This window comes from Cyphomyrmex costatus, unplaced genomic scaffold (assembly GCF_001594065.2).
Source record: "Cyphomyrmex costatus isolate MS0001 unplaced genomic scaffold, Ccosl1.0 scaffold643, whole genome shotgun sequence".
In the NCBI taxonomy this organism is placed as follows: domain Eukaryota; kingdom Metazoa; phylum Arthropoda; class Insecta; order Hymenoptera; family Formicidae; genus Cyphomyrmex; species Cyphomyrmex costatus.
The window spans coordinates 43,424-68,189 of NW_017280204.1; the positions used below are offsets into that span (position 1 = coordinate 43,424).

The 24,766-nt window shown below is 35.8% G+C and overlaps 3 protein-coding genes and 1 long non-coding RNA gene across 7 annotated transcripts in view; 1 reads left to right on the forward strand and 3 right to left on the reverse strand.

The window, feature by feature from the left end:
• The window catches only part of milt (trafficking kinesin-binding protein milt), a 37,973-nt gene extending 34,763 nt beyond the window's left edge, over positions 1–3,210 (reverse strand). Inside the window, exons 1-2 of the mRNA XM_018547513.1 lie at positions 3,118–3,210; positions 1,669–1,773 (exon numbers count right to left, since the gene is read on the reverse strand). The gene's annotated coding sequence lies outside the window, so the exon portion shown is untranslated. The remainder of the gene's footprint in view (positions 1–1,668; positions 1,774–3,117) is intronic.
• Positions 1,652–12,707, reverse strand: LOC108779933 (trafficking kinesin-binding protein 2-like). Its single transcript, XM_018547500.1, has 3 exons — positions 12,437–12,707; positions 3,118–3,222; positions 1,652–1,773 (listed from the first exon to the last, which is right to left on the reverse strand). The coding sequence occupies exons 1-3, from the start codon at positions 12,705–12,707 to the stop codon at positions 1,652–1,654; spliced, it is 498 nt and encodes a 165-aa protein (XP_018403002.1).
• Positions 12,708–17,978: 5,271 nt separating this feature from the next.
• Positions 17,979–20,359, reverse strand: LOC108779941 (uncharacterized). Its single transcript, XR_001940885.1, has 3 exons — positions 19,600–20,359; positions 18,571–18,646; positions 17,979–18,235 (listed from the first exon to the last, which is right to left on the reverse strand). It is a non-coding gene; the product is annotated as an uncharacterized LOC108779941 (long non-coding RNA).
• A 3,656-nt stretch (positions 20,360–24,015) lies between these two features.
• LOC108779939 (protein abrupt) overlaps positions 24,016–24,766 on the forward strand; it is a 17,481-nt gene continuing 16,730 nt past the window's right edge. For all 4 annotated transcript variants that reach the window (XM_018547506.1, XM_018547507.1, XM_018547509.1 and 1 more), the window contains exon 1: positions 24,016–24,372. In XM_018547506.1, the coding sequence (XP_018403008.1) occupies positions 24,184–24,372 (189 nt within the window). In that variant the 5' untranslated portion in view covers positions 24,016–24,183. The remainder of the gene's footprint in view (positions 24,373–24,766) is intronic.

Below are 24,766 nucleotides of genomic sequence, written 5' to 3' on the forward strand. Positions count from 1 at the left end.
TTAATCCGAGGTAAGATTTTTCTCAATAAAATTATTTACAGACTTTAAGATGGTTATTAGCATCAGAAATTTTATATAAATTAAAGGATTGTAATGAAATTAGAGGCGAAATTTCTGAATTTGTTTTAAAGAAATTATATTTAAAGTGTAGAAAATTAATTTGGGTAATTATGCACTTTAGGGGATCCAGCTTCGATGACCTTGATCTTTGATGATTCTGAGTAACTTTGCCTTAACAACTAGGTGGCGGTCTCTTATAGTTTCTGAGATATTAAGCGTTACATAAAGTTCACGACCATTCAGGTTAGAAAATCCGCCATATTGATTATGTTTCCACCAAGGGTTAGAGTTGGGTTAGAGTACAAGAACCGACCACAGGCCAGTATTCCCATCTTACAATCAAATGAGAGAGGAATGCTCGACTGTGGTTGGTCGGTTCTTGAATTCTGACCCAACTCTAACCCTCGGTGAAAACTTAATCATTGATATAACATAATGGGAACATGTAAGTGAGGAAGCATGTAAGAAATTATCTGCTCTAAACTACAAATTCACTGCTTTAAAACAAATTTTCTGCTATAAAACACTAATTCACTGCTTTAAGAACAAAAACGTACCGCTTTAAGAGCACAAATTTAAGGCCTATAACATTTAAACGGAACACATAAACACAAACAATTCATATCGCAAAGAAAATAAATACGTGTAGAAGAAAAAGTCAAATTCGACAAAGTCATTATTGCCATTAAATCTCGAACGTTATTTTATAGTGTACGATGATATCGTACGTGATCGTGTCGGATGTTACCATCGCAGGTATCTAGAGCACATAAATGAAAATAAACGCGTTACTTCTCGAGACTGGAAAATCGGTAATCATCGACACGCGAGATATCACGTGAGCGACACGTGCTTCGCGAATTGTCGCCCAACGAAACGAATAATCATCTTTTTGCTCGTGCGAGAAAATCGCACGCGCGCGCGTCAAGATGTTCCCTTTCTCTCTTGTTCGAAAGAATTCTTCGCGGAATCTTTCATCGTATCGTCCTCGGTATCCATCAATGCCGCGTGTTTACAGCACTTGGATACATCCCGCTGTAATAACCTGTCACTTTTCCATCTTGTTTAGCGAAGATGGATTTCTTCGCGATGCGCGTCTCTGATGCACTTTACGTGCATCGCGGAATTGCACTCGCGCGAACAAACGTATAGCGCAATGACCATATTGCCGCTGCGTAACATCAGCAGCCGACGGTTTTCCATTGAGCGGTTTTGATTAGATTTACTCCGCTCGTTGCATTAATATCACGTTCCCTGACGTTTACGATTGAATCTTACTTCTATTTCCGTTTCTTTCTGTTTATATGCGGAGTTTCTTCAATCTCATAGTTATTGCATTTTAATTGCGTTAATAAGACAGCGCAATTAAGCGATAATTATGTATGTTAAACGCATCAATCAAAATCTTACTTGAGTAATTTAAAAAATTTAATTTCTATACACACAGACTCAGGTTTTTTTTTTTTTACGAAATTTTGAAAAGAGTGACTTATGGCATTCTTAAATCCGGCCTCTCTTCTTCGGTTGAATCATTCATTCAGCTTACATATTGTATATTGTGCTGTCTACCAAAAACATTTACAATGATAAATTAGAGGTTGTACTTACTAAAATAGTTAAGAGTCTCCCGGATCTGATCCGGCGATAATTTCAAATCGACGTCCTCCGATCTGAGAGCAGGCGCCGGGATAAACCAATCGGCGTTCTCGTATCCTGTAAGTACACAATGAAAAATAAACCTTTTAACAATTTTGCCGCTAATATCGGCGCACGTACATCATCTACATCATCATCATCATCATCATCATCATCATCGTCGACGGTCGTCGCGTGATCCAAATTCGAGCAATCTAGATTACCCGTCTATACTGAAACGGGAGATTGCAAAAATGTGTTAAGTGCCTCGGTCTGCAAATTACTTTAAAGCATACTAATATATACTCGGGGCAGCGTATTAACGTACTAATTAATGCGGTAATCGTATCCGTTCCGAAGACGGGTAACAAAAACGCCATTGCTCGCACGTTACAGCTCGCGGCGGAGCGCAGCTAAATGTACTGTTGCTAATTGGCCGCAACCCCCCCATCGGGGACGCACCTTTTGGAGGCTTCGCTTTATTGACACGCGATACGGGCTACCATGGTCCATAAATTAATGGTTCACCAACTGGCACGTGCCACATTATATTGCTCCTGGTTCAACGCACTCGGCGAAAGATCACGCGCGAGTTCTTTACCTATACACTTCCCTATATACAATGTTCTTTATACTTTCACACTTCTCATGCTCTCTTTCTTTACAATGTGCGAACGTACGTGAAGCGTCGTTGTTTACCTACTTTCGATATTATTACCTTTTATCTTTCTCGTATATTTTTATACCTACAATTGCAAGTGTCTTTTCATACACCGGCGCTTTCCCTGTTTCGAATGACGCACTGCAATTTCTTAACGTAAAACCCTTATACTCGGTACTTCAGGGCGCCATAAAACGTCCATTTGTAAAATGCACTTCTAGACAGTTATTGGACAGGCTTCCTCGGTTAATTAGAACGTAGGAAATTCGATCGGGCGCACGCTGTGGTCTTCTCTGCCCGTATATCGATTTTCGACATCCCACTTTCTCGATTATATCAAAAGCGAGTCATTACGGTAAAAGTTTACAATCGTCGATAGAACTGCGGTCAATGTTTTTTTCCTCGCGGGAATTACGTTTAATACTTAAAACGACTGCATATTGTCGATTTTATCGATCATTATCGAATATACGACTCATCAAACCGATCAAGTTTATCTGGCATCCGATAGACTCGAGATTAGCACGTTTATTGACGGTTGTATTTTATCATTGTCGATAAATTCTGGAATATAAATTCGATGATGTCTAAGATATTAATACAAACTACTTGTGTACGCGAAACAAAAAGAAGGAATTTCGAAGGTTTCTCCGACCGCAGCGAGCGGTCATGCACTTTTCCGTTTTGCATTATAAGCACACGCTTTACCTTTCATCTCATGTTTCTCGTTTTCCTAAGAAAGAAGCGGGAACGGAGCTCACCTTGAAACTGCGTTAAGGTGTCGGCCCGGAGACGATATCTCGGTATTTGCTCTTCCAGCAGACTGATTATCTCGACTTCTGGCAATTCCTCGCCGCTGCATACATCTGCAACAATCAAGCGCAGCATCCACCGTGGCGTTACTAACAAATAAGTGCGAAGGCGCGTTCATTATGCGCGCACCATAAAACGCGGTTCCGCTTCGAGTCGCGAGCATAATCGAGCACGCGTGCTACGCGTCATATCTCGCGACTCGTTCCCTATGTGCGGGAGCTCGTCGAGTGCGATGGGAATGTACGCATTGTGCGTATATATATCCTCCCGACGCGCTGGGCGCACTTGCGAAAGGAACAGGAAAAACATCGTGCCGTTTAATCGTCGACTTGTTTCGCTTAAATGCAAAAATAAGAATGACGACAGGGTGATCCAATAATAGCGTTGACGCAATGTTTAAGTCAGTGATGCGCAACTTAAGGGTCATTTTCAGAAACAGGTAAAAATCTTACGAGCTGCGTAATGTTTATTTCGTTCTCTTACTTCAAAAGTGGCACGATTAAAAAAACTGGTTGTTATTATTATTATTATTATTATTAATCAAGTAAACGTTGCTCTATCAATTTCATCAAAAGTCAACTAACTTAACTTTATAAAAAAATCGTCAAAATTGTCATGATTCGAAGAGATCGGGTTTTTAAGAATTGTAAGACAAAAATGACAAGATATAATATTTGATTACGTTAAGGAGGTTCGAGCGTTACTTTGGAATAAAAAAATGCAACTGAAAGAAATGGTCGTTATAGCGATTTGGAATCATGCGCAATATTAGTGTAATAAATTGTGAATATCATTTATGTGCTGTATTCTTAGTAAATTATATTAGTGAATAAAATATTAACAAATGTGTGTATAAGATTGTCAACAACTCGAAAAGTCGAGTATACATTTGGCAACGTTGCACTTCGCGACGTGACAGGCAGTGACAGATTATGGCGATCATGGCGAATTGTAAGGAAGAAATACAGAATCGGACAATAAAGTTTTAAATCCATACGCTCAAATCCGATTGTCCTGTTTTGTACACAATTGTTGACATTTCATCAGTCAAATCCTACAGTTTTTCAAAGTTTTAATCAATCACAGTATAAGGGCAAAGTAAGAGTCAATTTAAAATAAACCTGATAACAAATTCACTTATAAAATAAAACTACAAACATTATATCAAATTAGCAAATTTACAAAATTAATTAACTTAAAACTAATTAAATTTAAATTACTAAAAATAGTAATTAATATAATATATACAGGATCTACATGACCAGTTTCGACTCTCTAATTGAGTTCTCTTCGAATCATCTTGTTAGTGGATAAATTTATTGTAGAAAAATAAGACATTGTTAATGAAAACTTGATAATTCGTACGTTAAGAAAATTTCTGTAAAAATTAATATAACAAGTTCGGGTTATTAATATAACAAGGCACGGTTCACGAAACGTTGGCATTAATAATGAAGAAAGACACGGCGATAACCCGCAAACCTTCTGGTATAATCGAAGAAAATACCCGTGAAAGCCTCAAAAGCGTAGTATAACAAGTTGTACAATATAATATATAAAAGACAAGATTCAAAAGAAAACTCACCAATAACAGTCACAATATATTTAAAAACTAATATAAATTCTGTCCAGTAATTAGAATGTAGTGGATGCAGATAACACATTGTTAAGTAATAAATTATAATATAAAATATATAATGATAAAAAAAAGTCCTAAGTTGGCTGAGTGTATATAAATCGGTGATTATTTACTTCGGACTGTCTCCCATAAGACGCTATGTTAAAATAGTCAATTTCAGAATGACATTACAAAAAAACTATACGGTTAATATTGCTTAAATTGTGGGATTATTTGTATACAGTGTTCATCTACATCATATTAAGAAATTAAGTCTCTAAATTGGATCTCCTTAAAAACATATTTTTTGTCAATATTATCTGATTAGTCAATAATTATTTTCAGTCAAGTTGAAGAATAAGTTTTACTCTATTTCTAGGAAACTTAATTTTTTAAGTTATTATTGTACTTTCAAAATAAAAGAGAACGTCTCATTGATAAAATAGAAAATATGATTTTATATTTTCGACTATAAGCCGACGGTCGACAAAAAATTCACAGACAGGCCACAAGTTGCGCATCACTGGTTTAAGTTATGAGAGATACTTAACAGGTACGCTTTACTAAGCAACAAAAATAGACGAATGCGATAAGATGAAAATATGTATATTCGCGTTATATGCGCATGAAACTCGCACCGTTTTCATAAAAATAAAAAGGCGCGAGCGAGAGGCATGGAATTTCATGAAATAATATGATATTTTGTAATGATATTATACAGCGCACTTTATGATTTTCAATCGCACCCTTCATCATTGTGCAACGTAGTGCAACGCGTTATCATGAAAATGCGCCTCTTTTATTATTATTACGAAGTTATTTTCTATCGTGCATTACGTTGTATGACCACTTAAAATCTTCTTCCTGCGGTGTAAGACAAGAGTGCGTGACTTGAGTGACAAAAAGCATTTGCTTGCGGTACAGTAGGGAACATGGAGGAGGAAGAGGAGAGATTTCTGCGGCTTACCACAAATGAGGGGGGCCCTTCAACGGTTGCATACCACATCACATCAACATGTTTCATGCGAAGCGCATGTAACTACAGAACTTCGGAGTCGATCACCATTTCAGGATACGATAAACTTCGAAGATGCTGATATTTATTTAGTAAAAATTTAACGAAACATCATCACGTCGCAATTCCGATGTCTTTGTGATTAAGACTTGAATAAGATCTCAATAAAAAATCCATCTATTATCGATCAAAATTTTTCACATCAAGTTTGATCGATAGAGATTATTAATGATCTCTACGCTGTGTTACCCAAATTGAGTTATTTTAAATCATTTCTGTAGGTTGCCATTGCTCTTATTTAGTATGTCGTTTAATTGAAACAAATGGGATCGAGCAATTTAACTCAAGAAAATATGCATATATTAAATTTGACTCAATTTTAATTATTTACTGAATGTATACATATTAATATGAATGTTGGTTACTTTGGAACAAATCACACAAATACATCGTTTCACATTTTGATAGATGAAAATTAAATATAACAAAATTATTTAACACGAAGGATTGGGTAACTAGTATTTCTTTGACATTTCATGATATTTAATTAGAGGTTTCAAGTTTCTTTATAAGAAATACATCTTATGTTGTCGAGAAATCTATCCTAAAGTTCACTGAAGATGGAACGTCACGCTCAACAGAGTCACGCTTCCGGGTTAGTCGAGGTTTATTCCAGCCAGTGCTATTGACAGTAAAATACTACTACTGACCTGATGTTGTACACAATTCTTAAAAGATCCTCGCATAGCAGTTACGTAGTAAGCAGAACGCATCGCCGACCGAGAAAAATCACAGGACTTGATGAGTTTTTCTCAGGAAAACGCGGCAACGCAATGTATGCAACGTCGCCTGCAACTGCTGATGCTGACTACACCGGGAAACAACGTGAGTCTCGGTTTCAGTAGACTACAGAGTACAGCTTTTCGCCCTGTCCCTCTCTCGTGAGACAGAGATGACCCGCGCGAGAGGAGTATCGCGCTCGATCGCGCTGCACGAACCCATCGCGAATTTAACACATAATCGCGATGATGCCTCAGATTAGTTGCGCCGATTGTTCAACGCGTGAACGCCGGTATATGCGCTTTTCGCGAAAAATTATGTATTTCCCAGATTCCATTAATGACGAAGAAAACAGTTAGACCGTCGCAACCGGTTCCCAACGTTCTTCGTTAGAATTGAATTGTGGAAACCAGATCGCGCAAGCAAGACTTACGCCCGGTAGATCTACAGGTACATGATGCCATGTTACACGAATTATGACATGTCGAAAAGAAGAAGGCAACCATCATTTGACTGAAATGTGACGATTCACATGAGATTCATATAAAATTAGATAAAACATTCCAATATTAACATAAACTGGATATAAACTATCAAATATTTAATTTAATATCAATCCTAATTTTACATCTAGCATTTTTTATCAATCTCGTGCGTTTACTATTATTTTACTGGAAAATATAAATTGGAAAATATAAATATAGTTGATGGCTTATCAATTTTGATGAAGCGTAAAATATTTTATATATTTGTTGCAGTATATTTGAAGCTAAATTTTGGAAAATTGAATAAACAGTTTATATTACACTACTCAACAAAATTAAAGCATTACCTGCTCCTCCCTGCAAAAATAGACAAATTTCAAGATAAAATAACTTATACGAATACGAAGCCTATAATAATCTAGCTTGAATATTAGTTGCTTATATATAATTTCGTGTGAATTTATATATTAATACGTGTAATCTTTTTAACTGCGCGCCGAACGATTGTCGGTCTTGAAACGCAACTCTAATAAACTACCGCAGTATTAAATTGATACACGAATTAAATTGATTAACAATTTAAATTGATGCTCTTTTGGCATCTTATATCGATGTTAAACTATATTAAAATCTGAAACTAATAATTTTTCTCATTGCGAAATATATTACCTTGGCCGGGAGTCGAACCTGAATCGCTTGCTTTACGCGCAAGTGTCCTAAATAACTTGTAAAATAACTTCGTAAAGAATCATCGTATCGAGATATTTAAAAAAGCATTTTACAGCTTGTGTGTGTGTATGAAATCTATACTTTTCAAAACAGTTATTTATAATCTTGCTGATCGGTCTTGCTGATATTTCATGAAGTTTCTTAAATAACTGTTCTGAACAGTACAGATTTCAAGCTTTAAAACGCTTTTTTAAACATCTCGATATAGGTAGGTGGTGCTTTAATTTTGTTGAGTTAGTGTATAATAACAGAGTTTTAATTATCAAATAAAATTTTATTAAGTATAATTTGCTTTGAGTATTTTATGTCGATCTTAATTTTATTCAATCATTTTTATATCAACAGTAAGTAAAAAACAGTAATTGGAAAATAATCAATAGAAATAAATAAAGAATGACATAAATTTTTGATCAAAGCAGATATTGATGATTAATAATATTTATGTCAGTTTCGTATGTTTATTGCTCGGTTAATACAAAATACTTTAAAAATTAAAATGTAAATTATAAAAATAATAAATTTTATTGCTCGTAAGTAATGTTTTTTTCTAAGCCAACTAAACAAATATTTTACAAAGTTTTTATAATGTTTAGTTTCTCGATATTTTTGTTATAACAAAAAACTTCGTCAGATAGTTTTTTTTTTTTAATTAAAAGATATAAGTAAAAAATGCGTTTGTTTTCGTTACCTGTTCAAATATCATATTACATAAATCTAAATTTTATTTATATTGTTCCTAAATTAGATTGTATAACACGTTTTGACTTTTCTTCAAATGTTCATACATTATTACGTGTAAAAAAATACTTTTTTTGATGTGTGTAATGTATAAATGCGAGTGTTATATTGAGCTTGGAACTAGCACATATCAAGTTTAAGAACGGTATTCATCGTTCGTTCTTATTTTAAGATCGTCTTAAGTAATGTCTTAAGATACAAATGCAGCTTTCTGATTGTTTAATAAAATCTCAAGACTATGCTTAAGACAATCTCAAATATATCGACTATGAATACTAGCCTAAATGATTGTGCAAAAGTGCGAACCAGTTATCACTGCAGAAATGATAAAAATACCATCAATGTAGAGCGCGTGCTGCCACATACTGGCAATAGTGTGCAGCAAGAAGGTAAATCGTCGGTGCGCTTACTACTGAAGATAATACCTGCTAGTTGATATCAATACCTAATACGTTACCAACTGTGGATGATATTGATAAAGGCAAACAAAATGTGTACTATATATTTTTTATCATACATACATATAACATATCTCGATACTGTTTATATTTTTTAGCAAATCCAAACAGAATGTCATCAAAATGTATACTTGTAAAATATACATTACATTGTGTATATGACATTTCAGCGAATGCTTTTACAAATTTAATTTTAAATTAAATGCTAATTTAACATAATAAATGATTACTTCATGTACGATTAATAATAATAAACCGTCAACAATTACAATAATCGTGATTATTCACATTATTATATTATTACAATAGTAATTATATGCCCAGTGTCAAAAAGAAAAATTATTTAATTCTCCCATTGAAAGAGATTAAAATTTAATCTCTCTGTTATTTTTTTACTTTTAAATCTTGCTGGTGGAACAGCTTCATTTTAATCTTGTTTTCGAATCACGTTTTTTTACCTCTTTGTATGCGAAACGTGTAATAATGGAAAAAATATAATAATAATTCGCGCACAAAAAATACTGTGAACGGATATCATACCATCTCGCCACTTGCTTAGCACAGCTTCACGTTTCTCAAGGATCTCTCTGAGCTTCGCTGGGCCCTTAGGCCTTTTCGCTTCTCTTGCATGCGTGCCTAGATACATAATTTTGTGTTCGGCACTGGCCGAACTCTTTGCTCTTTCTCTTCATCAAGACACCTTCTACTGCAACGAAGTTCGCTTAGATTCACGAAATTCGATTCCGAAACTCACAGATCGTAGATTACGTAAAACGAAATAAAACCGTCGCGGTACATGACGATTGAACGTTTTGCGAATTTAATGTCTAGTCAAAAAACTTGCGTAACTCCTCCGAGAAGATGATTTGATAATTTTTACGATTCAATTAATAACAAACATAAAAATGTTCATAATTTTCGTCCTCTCTACTTTGCAATCTAATACAAAAAAAGCTTTTTTTTTTTCTTTCGAACTTTATCTTTATATAGAAATAAATATTTTGACAATAGTCTTCTCTTATATTTAAAATTAAAAAAAGTGTTGAATTTTTCATCCAATCTCAAGCATGTATTAATTTAATTTTTTTTGGTACAATAAAGAAAGCGCAATTATCACATTTCAAATTAATGTTATCAAATATTATAAATATTATAAATTGTAAATAAGAACATATGATCCAATAAAAGAATAAACTATCAAATATGTTTGCGATATATCGTTAGTAAACGTTTTCATCTGTGAATTCCTTTTTATTCAAACAGCTGCGAAGAATTAAATTGTATAATCCGTCTGCGTGCACCTTATCGTATGCACACAATTATTACGAAATCGTTAGTAAACGAGTTAAACGACACGGTCGCGCGTAACGATTATATGTGCTCCACTAATTACGTCGAATGATGAGTGACGCCTGGCGTTATATTCTGGGTGATTACGCGGACGAAACTCTTCGCGGTCTTTCATTAACAGCGATGCATTTACGAACTCGGGAAAGACGTTCTTTTTGAGTCGCGAGCCGCCGAAGAACTCCGTCGAACGTACGTCGCGATGGAGGAAAATAGCAGCGACCGGTGTAGCTGGAGCTTAGCCAATTTTGATTTCCGTGATCGAGTCATTTATCGAACGAAACTAATTTGAAAAGCTAAATTTTTCATTTTGCTTTAAAGAATTAAACGTTTCAGAAACGTATAATGCTCTCTTCACGACAGTGGGTGCATAGAGCACTCCTCAATTAATCTTTAATTAATTTTTTTGTGCTTTTATATAACTAACCTTTCTTTTGAATCATTAAATATGTACATTTGAAAAAGTTGTATTCTAAGATTAATCTTAATCTTATGGGCTTTCTAAATATAATACGGTAATTCCTAAATTTTAAATTTTAAATAAAAAGAAATTGCAATCAGTAGTCGATTCACATTCGACTGAAATTGGTCAATTTCTTATATCTGAAAATTTAAGGCTTAGATAATAGTTTATTGTAGAAAGCTAATTGGACTTAATTTTTTCGATATCTTCAGTACTTAAGTATTGAACGAAAAAATAACAATTTATTAGAAAAAAAAAAAAGGAAAAATTGTTTTAGATCAATCACTTCTTAAAATGGAAACAATATTTCAGCTTTGTCATATATTAAAAATGAACGGGGGGAGATGTTGCGATCGATAAGTTTAAATAAATCTTCACTAGCAGTCGCTTTCGACAAGGTTGCTGGCAAGTGACTCGAAGTTATCCAACCAAAAAAAAAACATGTGTACTGTGTATATACGCATGCATTATATAATAGACGGGAATAAACTAGCGTTTGCTAATGGAACGAATTTTAATTGCACATATTTCATGAATTTTTATTCACCGTGTTAAAATAAAAGCTAAACGTCAATGCAAAACTTTGCACTTAGATGCAGTAGTTTGAAAAAGCTGATCGATGAAAAAATATATTCAAAAGAAATCACATACGTTCTTCGCGAAAGTGCAGCACGAAGAAACAATGCATTGATTTAGATTTTGTAATGTTACTACAAATACTAGCCCTTTGTAGGTCACTTATTTCGAGAGATCGGAATAGACTTTCAACATTTTGGACTTGTCGCGAAATAATAGTACCTTAGAAAATTATTCCGGGAATATTATCGATCACATTGCAATCAATACGAAGCAAATATAGAAGATAAAAGATATTTACAGATGTTTGCAATAACAATAAAAATAATCATAATAACAACCAACATTTGTAGCACAATAGTTATGATGATAATGATGATGATGATGATGATGATGATGATGACGACGACGACGACAACGACGACGACGGACGATGATGAAGATAATGATTATGATGCTGACGACGGCAAAAATGATGATGATGACTAGAACTATAACGATAATGATGATGACGTCCATGATGATGAGAATGGAGCGTGGCGTATTATCCGCCGGGCAGGAGTAATCATCATTTGGCTCAGGCCAATGGGAAACACCATGAGGCTTGGAACAGGTAAGCCACTTTATAAAACTCCTCGTGCTAGCACCGTCAAAGACAGTTTCTCTTCGTACGCTTGCAAAGTAAGATGTGGTAAATCCGTACCTTAAACGCGTGAGATCAACGTGCTATTTTTCGTAAAAATCTGTTTACGCGAGGAATTCTCGTTGGGAACGATAAATTAAAGTTCTCGCTGCGCTTAGATCCGTCAGCCAGTTGAATCATTGTTGAATCACGTTTAAACGTGCGTTTTAATCACATCTATATTAACCATATTAATCATCGATCACTACATTTAGGAAAACTACAGTTAACAAATAACGATTCTGATTGTGGAACTAGTGGAGCTTACAGAGATACTAAGTGAAAGAATCAATATCTTGAACAGCGATCTCGTGACATCGTCCAAGCAACAGCTGGTACGTAAATATAAAAATGATAAAAATTTCTTTCGCCTTACCCGTGATGGTCTCAGCGTCGCGTGTACTAACGGGAGTAACTAGCTTATTCTTCGATGACCTTGATGCCTGGAGAATCGCCCTTGCCGTGGGTGAAACTTTCAGGGTGGCGGCGGATGGTCGGATGGGGCCTTCGGGCCGCTTTGGACCCTCATCTTCCACGGTGGCCAGCTTGGACGCTGTAGCGAAGAGCGATATCGCCTCGCTTTCCTGAAATGCAACTTTATATTTAGTATATTTTCGCAACCAGATTAGATTTAGGCCGATATTCATAGCCGCTTCTTATTTGAAGATCGTCTTAAGATACTAACACCGACCTGTAATTGGCTTATGATATCTTAAATTGTACTTAAGATGATTTATAGTAATTTAGGTCAACGCGTGAAAAATTTCAAGAAATTATTTTTTATTTTTTAACTATTTTCAAAAATCGTATCTTCGCACATAATATCAATTGCTGAGAGAAAGAAGATTCCGACATTTTATCACAACTTGAAAGTGATAAATTTTTTTAAAATCTATTCCTAACTGACTTCGCAAATACAGTCTTGTACACTAAGAGAAAAAAAAGACTGTAATTATTACACCATTTAATTATAATTTATAGTCAATATAGTCAGTAAAGTTTTTTGATGTCAACTGTACATTTTTTGATAGAACTAAAATAATAATTATTAACATTATATAGTTGTAATAATTACGAACGTGGAACTCTTAACCATAATTATTTCGCTATATAATTATAATTGTCATCACACACTTTTTTCAGTGAATGCTTTTAATACAAATTATTTTAAAAAATTTCAGATATTGTTATAGATCTATGAGTTCGGAGAACATAAAATGCGTTTCTTTACGCGCATGCCATCGCCAGAACAAACACAAAGTATTTTTGAAAGGGGGTTTTACCTTCCCTGCAAGACCCTAAATACCCATCGGGAGGAACCGGCATTTAAGCCGGTTGCGCTTATTTATATTGGTAGCGCTCCGGCGGACACGTTCATTTTGCTCGTCTTCCGGTTCTAGTTTATTTCAGGACACTGACTCGAGATGACACAGACATTTCGACTGTTTTTGCAAAAGTATATTCAGTCTGCTGAACGCTTGTTAGACCTTTTTGCAGCAGACATCGCTAATTCTACCAATGCAAGTGTCAACGCTAATTTTAATATTTAAAATAATAAAATTGAGGCAAATGACAATATATTTTATTCGAACGTTTAAAATATATTCATTGAAATATATTCGAGTAAATACTGCAAACAACCGTATAATTTAATTATGCTTCAACAACTGCGTTATACTCTCACACATTTGTCTAAATTTTATTATTTCATTTCGAGAATCATAGAAAAATTATCACTTTACCATTATTAATTTAATATTTAAGTAGGTGGAGTGCTTAAAATACTCACAAAAAATTATTTTTAGATATAATTAAATTTTTTAATAATATTTATGACACAGAGGAATGCAAAAATAATAAACTTTAAGAACTTTGCTGCTGTGACCACCTACCTATAGCACTTAAAAGTTAAATTTGTAATTAAATACGTTATAGCAATTTTAATAATTTTAAAATCAAAAACTATAATCCTGCACTGTCAACAAACACATTACTGCCGATAACAAGATCACACATATGTATAACTTTAGATTTTTAAATTATAAAAATTAGATACAAGATAAAATCAACATTTCGAAATCATTTAAAGGAAGAAGAATTAATTTTACATAAACAAACACATGCGATATTTTATTAATTCTAGCAATCTTGATTCCCTTGCAAAAATTTCTTTGTCATTGATATCTTATCAATATGCGAGCGATAAGGTAACGAGAAAACCGCTCATTTATACGTCACATTAATCGCACGTCATTACGTTTATTCTCGTTAACACGTATACCGTTGAGAGAGTTAAAACATCCGCGAGCTTAAGTTTTAGCGTTCCGCCTTGATTTGTGCAGAGCATGAGCAGAAATATCTAGGCTAAATAGGCGTTACGTAAAATTTTCGGACGATATTTATGAGCAAACCTCAACGTCACAGTCGAAACGGTGCAGCTGCGTGACCGGAGGTGCTTCGAGACGCGTTTTGCACATCTCTTTTCGACGCGGCAGTCAAGGCTCGTTAGCATTTCGCCGTCAATTTCACTTTCTGATCCTCTCGACGGACTTGGCTACGCAACGCGGCACAAGGTTATAAGAAATAATACCATATATATTGATATTCTAATGCCACTTGTACGTACTATATACGCGAGGAGAACGGACGCGAAAATGTTATAAGGCAGACAATCGATCTCCAGTCGACGTCCTACCGACGGTATTCTTGTAGAAATTAACATTAAGCGATAAAAATGATTGAACGAAAGCTGCTGATGCACATGTATATAAAAAAAGTACGGTACAAACAAGAAATGACTGAAAGTTCGAATATACATGTAATAAAAATTAATCATCAACCGTGGTGAATTTAATAAAGAAAGAAAGTTCTTATTGTGCTCCGACGAAACTGAAAAAGAAAAAAAAAAGAAAGAAAAGAAAATTTGAGAGGCGTTTCTTATAAAACGGAATTAATAAAAATGTTAATCCAATCGTAAATTACTTCGAGCGCTTTGATATCCATTCTCAGGATGTGAGCAAACACTAAAAGGTCAATTTGTAATGGCAGATAAAACATGGAGAAGCCCCTCGTTAATTTCGCAAAATAGTCATGAAATCTCTTGTTTATCTCAAGCCTATATCGATCGATTATATGGACATTGATCGCGCACCGTATTCTATATAGGTGAATACGAGATAATACCGCATTATTAAAGTCGCAAATGCGTTTCGCAAATTCGGAGAATCTCTCTGAGATAGCTAACAGCTTTCGTACAGTGGGGGAGAAACCGACTCATTTATCATTTCGGCATATGGTACTCTAAACGAGAATTTCATGTTCGTCATCACCGAGTATAATAATGAGTAAGTGACTGCGACATCGATTAAAAGCAACTGCGACGACGATGTTGTATCCATATTTGATCCGTACGATGTAATATTTTTTAGAATGCACGAAATGTCTTGGAAAGTGAGAGGGACTAATTAGGTAATATATATTTTATAAAATTTGAAGCGCAATTCGATGCAGCCAATGTAATGATATTTCGTAGCAAAGGATGCTACAAATACTTCGAAGAGTATTCTTTAATCGGTCAATTTGTAAAAATTTTTCTTCTCAGTGGCCAATCAAATGCTTCAAATAAGCATTAATCCGACGATACTCGACCATTTTTCGCTCGCGAGTTATTTTTATCGCGTTCCCTTAGCTTTTCTTTTCAATTCACTGCACTTTTCGACTGAAACACAGATTAGTCTAACCATTTACGACAAAATCGTAAGTCAAGGATCAACGTGTAAAGCATATATATAGTAGACCGCCGTTTACAATGAAAGTTATAATATTACGTAATAAGTATGAGAAATTGACCAATCATTCTTAGTCGATAATTCTTCTCATATTCGACTGTGATTGGCTGATTTCTTACTGCTTACAATTTTAATCATAATACTCTCATTGCAGACGACTCGATAGCTTTAAAACAATAACGAAAACCGTATAGAAAATCTAAAACGTTAATTTGCCCACTGCTTAGGACTTATTGCTCAAGTTTCTTGTGTACGATAGTCTTTAAGGCTTCACTGGAGGCAGTTACAATAAATCCAGTCATTCTGTCAACTTACGACTCCGTTTGACAGTTACGACGAGCTACGATAATAATCCGTCGTGTGCTCACGCCATTTCTCAAAACTTACAAGAAGATTCGGAAAAACGGCGGACAGCGGCACCCTCGCGGGCTGATAAGCCGTCATCTCCGTGCGCACATGCCGGACCAAAGATCCATCGTGGAAAAGATCCAATGCGGCGTCCCTCTCGCATCCCTGCGTCTTGTCGCGGTTCTTGAAGACGCGCCGCGCCGAATTGCGGCGCGCCTCCGCGAATGCGATCCCTCGCAACATCGCGCGACGTCATAGAAGAAAAAAGGTATTTTTTTTCCGCACCCGATAAACGGGAGCCGTTTAGAGTTTGTCAACCTTCGACGATAAAAAAGAAAGGGGAACACTAGTCGATCTCTGCGCGGGAGATCTTCAATTATGCCGACACACGACTGATGTAATTCAAATATCGAGATTCGCGCGACGCGATCGAATCGAGGGGATGATTCACAGAGAGATAAGTCCGCAATTGTTTAATTTGTGTGAATAGGTAAAGAAATTTTGTATACGAATACGATAAAGCGGAAAAACGCATACGCAACTGTCGTATAAGATTCGATCCTTCGCTCGGATAACTCGATCAGTTCTGCAGGATCGAGCAGATATAAGAGCAATATGAGTTTTGCTCGTTATCAACGGATACTGACTGATAACGGTACAATCTCATGAAAAAATGCTTGCTTGACGTATCTCGCACAAAGAGCAAAGTACGAAAATACGAAAGAGAAAAGATTTGTAGGACCAGCGGAGACGTATACCTCGAATAATAAAATAAAAATACTACGAGAGTCATTATTTTTTACTTAGGAATTACGTTTGTATAGATTGTTTTGAAATAAGACCGCGAAGTTCTTTAGAATGCGCACCGTTGATTGTATATGAATTTGTAGTATTTGTATAGGTACAAATAAAGCACTCTCTAAGATTTGTACACATATCACGACAATCGTGTGAAACGAAAAACTGCTGCTGTCAGAATTGTAAATCATTAATTAAAGGCGAGGTTGAATAATTTTGTATCGGTTGGTACCACTCTTATTCTCCTAGTTTTTTTTTCCTCACACATCATGTATTGACCTATACTATGTTAAATCGCACGTTTATTTTTTTGCAGAACTCTTGCATCTCATTATGCAACGTAATAATTACAGATTAAATGACTTTATACATACGTTTTGTAGTTATCATACTGCACGTTGATATAATTTGGCCCTCAAACAATTTGCATATTGGTCCCAAATTCGAATTTAAATTATCTTAATTATCGAAAATACACGAGAGACGCGCGTTTCTCCAGAGTAACTTTCATTATTAAGATCATCTTTATGTGAGGATTAAAACCTCATTATTGCGAGTGAGTCTTGTTTAATTTATGCTGCACGTGGAAGATGTTTTTTGTACGTGGTACATGCATGTGTAGCACTCGGATCAAGAAACATGATGTAATGCGCTATAAACATAGTAATTGAAAAAAAACATATTAATGTCTACTTCACACTTCTCTAAGTTTCTCTATGTTGACAATTTCTTATTTAAAGATAAAGAATAAGTTGTGATTTTATATACAATATCATACATCTCTAATACGCAGACAATAAAAACAGATACAATTTTTGTACAAGAAAAAAAAATTTGATAAAATAAGTTTCAATTTAGAACGCCATTGATATAAATTTTAAATACTCGATAAGTGTACGCTTTTTAATATGTTAGTACACATGATTTTTTTTATATTTTGAAATGTTTTATTTTACTTGTTTTTACAGAAGGAATTGTGGAAACTGTGTCGCAGTCGTGATTCGAAGAGCGACCCAATCGCGGAGTGATCTCCGAAGGAGTGGATATTGCGTTAACAGAGCCGACATTCATCGTACCGACACGGCTCTCTGCACGGACTGTACATCGCTAAGTCCGTCGTTCGACTCCTACCAAGATTAAGGTAATGCTCGGCTGATATGATACAATAGTTATGTAGTCTTTTCAGTGCTCTATGGTGCTTCCGCTGGATGGCCGCGACATTCACGAGGCCTTAGAATAATCTGGAGTCGTAAGGAAAGAAAGGTACGATCCTATATCATCCCTTGTCACATGATTCGCACATTCTTATAATGTTACTCATTCAGATGAAGATTAAATTAAATGCCATCTCTCTAAGAAAATCAAATGGAAACGAAGAAAACTTGCATCTCTGAGAATCAGAAATCTTAAGGAGAATTATGATTTTTACATCAGCTTACTTTCATATATAAATCCAGCACCACAAGTCTCTTATGACACATTGAGTTTTTACAAAAATTAATTTAACTGAAACACATCTAAAGAAATCACACACAAGGGACATAAATATCTTTGTGAAAAAAATCAAAATGCTCACCGTAGCGTAAGATGAAATTTTTGGTTTCCACTATGGGAAACCACTACAATCACCAATGGAAGAAGTCGTGCAGAGACTGAAACAATAAAAGAGCATATAATTAGTAAAATTAGACGTAAATTTTACATTAAAGCTATATCTATTTGATCTCAAGCATTCATCATATCAAAGAAATCACTCATTTTGTAAAATTGGCTAGATATGCAATTCTTATCATGGTTGCGTGTGTCATCCTTTGTCTGCTAAATGTACAGTTCGCTTTATCATCAAATTATTATTCGCTATCGTGTCATTGTGTCCTACTTGGCAAAGATCTATACTCCGTCCAAATGTAATTTCTGTGAGAAATAACCGTGAGAAGTACATTGTGTTTAAAATAAGAGAGAGTTTTTGCAGTGACAAACTCATAATTACAGAAATCAAGTCAAATAGAAATTATATGTCGCTTGAACAATGTCAGGAAAAATCCTGGAAAAAGAAAAAAATAAAGCAAAAGGTGTACGGCAGGGAGGGGGAGAAAAAAACGGAGCCTGTGACGAAGAGTCTTATCACGGAGTTTATCTTTCGCTTTTTTTTAGGTTATAAGGATATTATATCTCGGAGAGAGAGAGAGAGAGAGAGAGAGAAATACTCGGTGCAAAGTACAAGGTACGCGCGATTACAGCTAGATACTTTAACTGTCCCGGATACACCTGTCCGCCCCTCCCTGAGTGCTTTTACAGGCGGGGTGGACGATAAAAGCCCGCGAGCGATTCGGACGACCGTCCGGGAGGATTAGATCAGCTGTTGAGCTGCTCGCGAGAATCGCAGCGACGCATGCCGTCGACCTACGTTCGTACGGGGCGCGGATCGCGAGACGTTTTCGAGTGAAGGGATTCAACGATGACCGTGCTCCTTTAATGTATCGATTGAATTATTCCCGTAGTAACCTCCGGCGCGAACTTGGACGGAATTAGGTTAAAGGACGGCGTCACGTCCTCGCGGTCGCCAGGACGGCAACGGGACGGGACGGCGGATTCGATCGCTTACCGTGCGTCGATGTCTGGCGCACATTCTTGCTCGAGAGAAGATGATACAGGGAGACACGCGTCAACGCTGCCGCGTGCACGTTCACGTCACTGACATTTCCCCGTGAAACACCGGGACACCGCGCACACCGTACACACTCCTACACTCCCGCGCGTCGCGTCCGCGAGCAGAAGCAACCGAGCGAGCGGACCGAGCGACGTGAAGCGAGTCGAAGGACGCGCGCGGACGAACGAACGAGACGTAGGCACGAGCCAAGAGTGGCGGCCAGGCGGTGGCCGCGTCGTCGTCGTCACGGCAGACCCGAAGTCGAAAGTATCACGTTAAATATAGGATGCGAAATCGCGAGGCCTATACGCGATCCGCGTGCGGGATGCGCACACGACACTCGGCGCCGTTTGCCTGAAGTTAGGCGCTTTACGAGCCATTTACGATCCGAGCGCGTCCTACCTTGATACCCTATGAATCGTGACTAAAGATTTGTGTGATAAGACCGCGCGTGTTTCCGTCGATGGAACTTTGAATCGGTATTATTACTAGAGGACGACAATGAATCGGATGCTTTTCCTACCCAATTTTACAATTGACGGAAAGGAGATTAGAAAAAAAAAAAAAAAAAAAAAAAAAAAACGCAATTACCGCTTTTTTGTTTTTAAGTCGGTATTCTTAATGAGTTCTTATTTCGAGACAGTATAAAGCCTGTTTTATTGTTGCGATTAATCAATCAAACATGAGGAGAACATTCGACTGTGATTCATCAGTTTTTATATAAATGCAATGGCTGCGTTTAGCAGAAAAAGCAGTTTGCAGCTATAAAATATTCTTTGATATAATATATAACTAGGGTGTGTAGGAGCCAAATTAATTTAACGAATTATTTTAATTCATATATTAATACAACGTCAGACGTTTCGACTCCGATCGGGTCATTTTCAATGATACAATAATTTTACTTAAAGTTAAATTAACATTATACAATCTTCATATTGTTGAAATTCATAGATTCCGTGTATAAAATTGGAACATTCGTATTTGTATGTGTTTTTATCTTTTGATCCTGATAAAAAGTGTATGAAAATTAACATTGTTTAAAAATTCAACTACTAAATGTCTTATTAACCCTGTCCAAATTATTAAAACCTAATACAAATATAAAAGTCATATATACCTTATCAAAAATAAAATAAAAATTTTTGTAATCTGTCCGTGTGTAAATATATCCTCTGCGTCAATTTATTATAAAATATATTTGGAGTAATAAAATAAAATAAAATAAGATATACTTTGCAGCTGTCAAATTTGAACACGTATCGTTATAAAAGTAAATTCTTTAATATGATTGGTTTATATATATATTTATGACGTATTCGTTTTACTGACACCCGGTCCAACTCCTGAGTCAATGGTCTGATCTGTTTATAATAGCTGCAAGAGAAGAGCTGAACCGTGCAAGAAATACAGCTAAAAAGAACAGACAGTTGACTCAGAGTCGGGTCGAGTCAGTAAATCGAATACGCTATTAAATTCAATGAGGAATTAAGGGCAAGACTATAATCATATTAAAGTCGAATTTTGCAAAGCTGCTTCTCCTATACTACATGCAGCCAATTACTTTTACAATTAAATTGTAAAATAAGCTTAATATTTTAAGACACTAATACAGCACATTCTGTGGGATTGAGTTACATATGTATGTGACGTCTTAAAGATTATACTTATGGATGGTCCTTAAATTAAAAATCCATTATAGGTATGTTCTTTTTAGCTAAAGATCTTGCACGATTCATCTTCCTTCCTTATTTTCTCCACACTGGAAGAAAAAAGAGAAAAGATGAACCGTGCAAGAAGTTCAGTGAAAAAGAACAGGCCTTATGAGTACCAGTTTAGATGCTTATTTTCTCTCTCTCTCTCTCTCTCTCTCCTCCTTCTCCCTCTTCTTTCCCCCTCCTCTCATATTTCCTCTGCATTGTCTTTATTCAACATATTATATGACAAAAACCATACATTATTTCCGTTCTTCAAGTTAATATAATAATTAATCATGTAAGTCCATGATTCAATATTTTGTTATTAAAGTACATTATCTTTATATATACTTGACTCTGTCTTATGTAATAAAAATGGGAAAATGTAAAAAGCAATAAAAAAATAAATAATAATGTTGCAAAATTTAAATTGATTAATTTATCCGATAAAAAGATAATTTTAGATCTTTAATCGTAGTTACAATGAATCTCTATAAATATACAATGTGTTTGATCGGAAATGACTAATTTTAGATGTAAAAATGTAAATGAAGCGAAAATACAAACGATTCCATGTCAAGTATCAACTTTCACGGTTCTCTTTCGGTTTCACCTCGAACATACTGAAGTATACATGGTCTTTAATTGTACTATCGAACAAAATTTTCATTATTCTTTTTGTAGGATTCTTTGTATTACAGTTTTTGAAAAAAAAAAAAATTAAAATCATATTATTCATTATAAAACTTGGTTGTATATTAATATTAACTTTCATGATGATTATATGTTGCTGGTCTTTTTCTCTTAACTTCACATTAAGCTAGTATACTCTTGATATCTTAATTGTGTTTTCAAGCAGAATTTTTATTAAATTTTTTCTAGGATTTTTGTATTTTTAGTGTCCTTTTGGAAAAAAACTATTAAATTATTTAAAATTTTTATAGTACAACTCTGTTGTATATTTATACAACAATTTGATTTCATACTTTATTTTGAATTTCATAAATATTTCTCTAGATGGGTATAAAAAGGTACATATACATATATATATTATGATTTAAATAATTTTTAATTAATTTCAATTATTTTATCATTCGATTAAATCTATTAATAATGATTTTATGTTAATAACGATTATTTTAGAAATTATTTTTTAATATTTTCGCGAAATATTTTAAACTTGTGTCGACGCTTATTCTGAAACAATTTCTTTTCAAAAAATATATATATGTTGTACATATGCTTGTTAACGAAAAAGACAGACGCCATTCTTAATTCTTTCAACGACCGAAACGCTTTTTCTTCCTCTTATTTCCCGATCATTGTTTTCAAATAAGTATCTATATATATGTATTCGCGTAGCATCAATCATAATATCCGATAACAAGCTTGTTGTTTCCGCAATGTGGCGGCCATATTTTCCCAACGGTCGCACGCATACCTACGAGCGAGCATTTGTAATTACGCAACACGCGTGCACGTGTGTATTCACAGCGGGGATCGAAGCAGCATTGTATTGCATGTAGCTTATTATTTCCGAAAATTCGATACCCGTTTCGTCTTCGCCGTCAGTGTCGACAGCCGGCGCGAGAGCGCGCATGCGTCGACGGCGCATGCGCCGTGCAGCTCAAGTGTCTAGTTACCCCGTCTAGGAATAATTCGTTCGGAATGTGACGTAATTTGCCGCCCATGCATTTAAAACGGACATCGACGTCGATTTGACTTTCTGGATAAATTCAGCTTTTGATGCGTAATAAAAAAACCATTCTTTCCGCCAAATTCTATGTTTATATATAAATATATAAATATTATTTACGTGTGTTGACAATATCGAAATTTACTTCTCACCGAAATTGCAACCTTTCGTCTGCACTTTTTAATAATCTAATAGAATAGATACGCGCGGTGCATTCAAAAACAATTCGTCTCAAAATACGTTTTTTCGTTCGTCGGAAGAGAATTAGTTTACCTCGTAAAAACCAAGAAGTGTAGCGAGTTGTTAGAAATTAATCAATCACAGCTAAATGTGAGAAGAATAATCGACTATAATTTGTCAATTCCGTAAGACTTAAAGCTTATCACTTCTATTTATCTCGATTCTCAATCTCGCTTTAAGAGGCCTTAAGCCGTAAATCGAAAGAGATTAAGTGACTTTAAAACCCAATTTTTACGATCTGAAAGCGTAAGTTCTCTGGTCGATATATCGTCACTTACAATTTATAGCTTATATATGGCTTATACTTTTAAAGCAAATCTAGACTTTGCGGAATCAAGAATTAAAAAATTATTATATCATACATGTATATAAGTGTGTTTATACATGTTCTAAGTGTGAATTACGTTTCACATTTACGATCTTCAAACTTCGTGTACTTTTAGGGACGTATAAATGACGCAAGAACGTTTGTGTTGCGTAAATTAATAAAAAGAACATTTATTCAGATTTATTAAAATTAATCAAATTCGATGAAACACAAGCGATTTCCCGCAGAAATATATTCGGGACGATTTTTTCAGAAATTTGTCAAATCAAGTGAACGGTGAAGAATAAACGATGACGAGTACCGAATCGCGCCGTTCACTCGCGGCTTTTCGCGAGGCGCGACCGCCGTGCGCGCCGCCTAGAGAATTTTTCTGCCCGATAGCTGGCAATCTTGGTTATCGATTGTCATTATTTATATCGTACGTTTCCTCTTCAGTCATCGATTCACTTTTTACATTTTACATTTTTACAGTAATGAGAGAGTTAAGTTTTCCCCACGGGCGTATGGTACTCTAAGTTAGCCCCCCACATGTGTGATCATAGGTGTTGTTGAAGGGGAGTCGCGAGTGTGTGAAGAGAATGACGGATAGCCAGCAGCAGTTTTGCTTGCGGTGGAATAACTTTCAGGCGAACATCACGAGCCAGTTCGAGGCGCTGCGAGATGACGAGGACTTCGTCGACGTTACCTTCGCGTGCGACGGCAGGCGGCTCCAGGCGCACAAGGTCGTCCTTTCCGCGTGCAGCCCTTACTTCAAGGAGCTGTTCAAGGTTAGAAAACCATTTTCTTCCCGCTCCCCCACCTTAGACGTATCCCGCTCCTTTCCCCTCCCCCACCCTCCCCCCCTCCCTTCGTCCTCCGGCGGCGGCGGCCGCCCTCCCTCCCTCTTCCTCCTCTTTCCCCCGCGTCCAACGGTTCGAGCATACGTATGCTATGGGTTTTGCCTGCTGCACCCACACGCACACACGTATATATGCATTTCGCGATGAATAATTCCAAAATTACACAATACCTATTTACGCGACGACCTCTCGCGCGTCTCTTATCTCTCTTTCGTCGTGCCTCTCTGGCTCATTTCGAAACGAGGAATAACTCGTGCGCACGATTACGTCACGCGTGCATCTACTTTTTCGTCCCCCGCCCGCGTCCCCCCCTTCCCCCCCC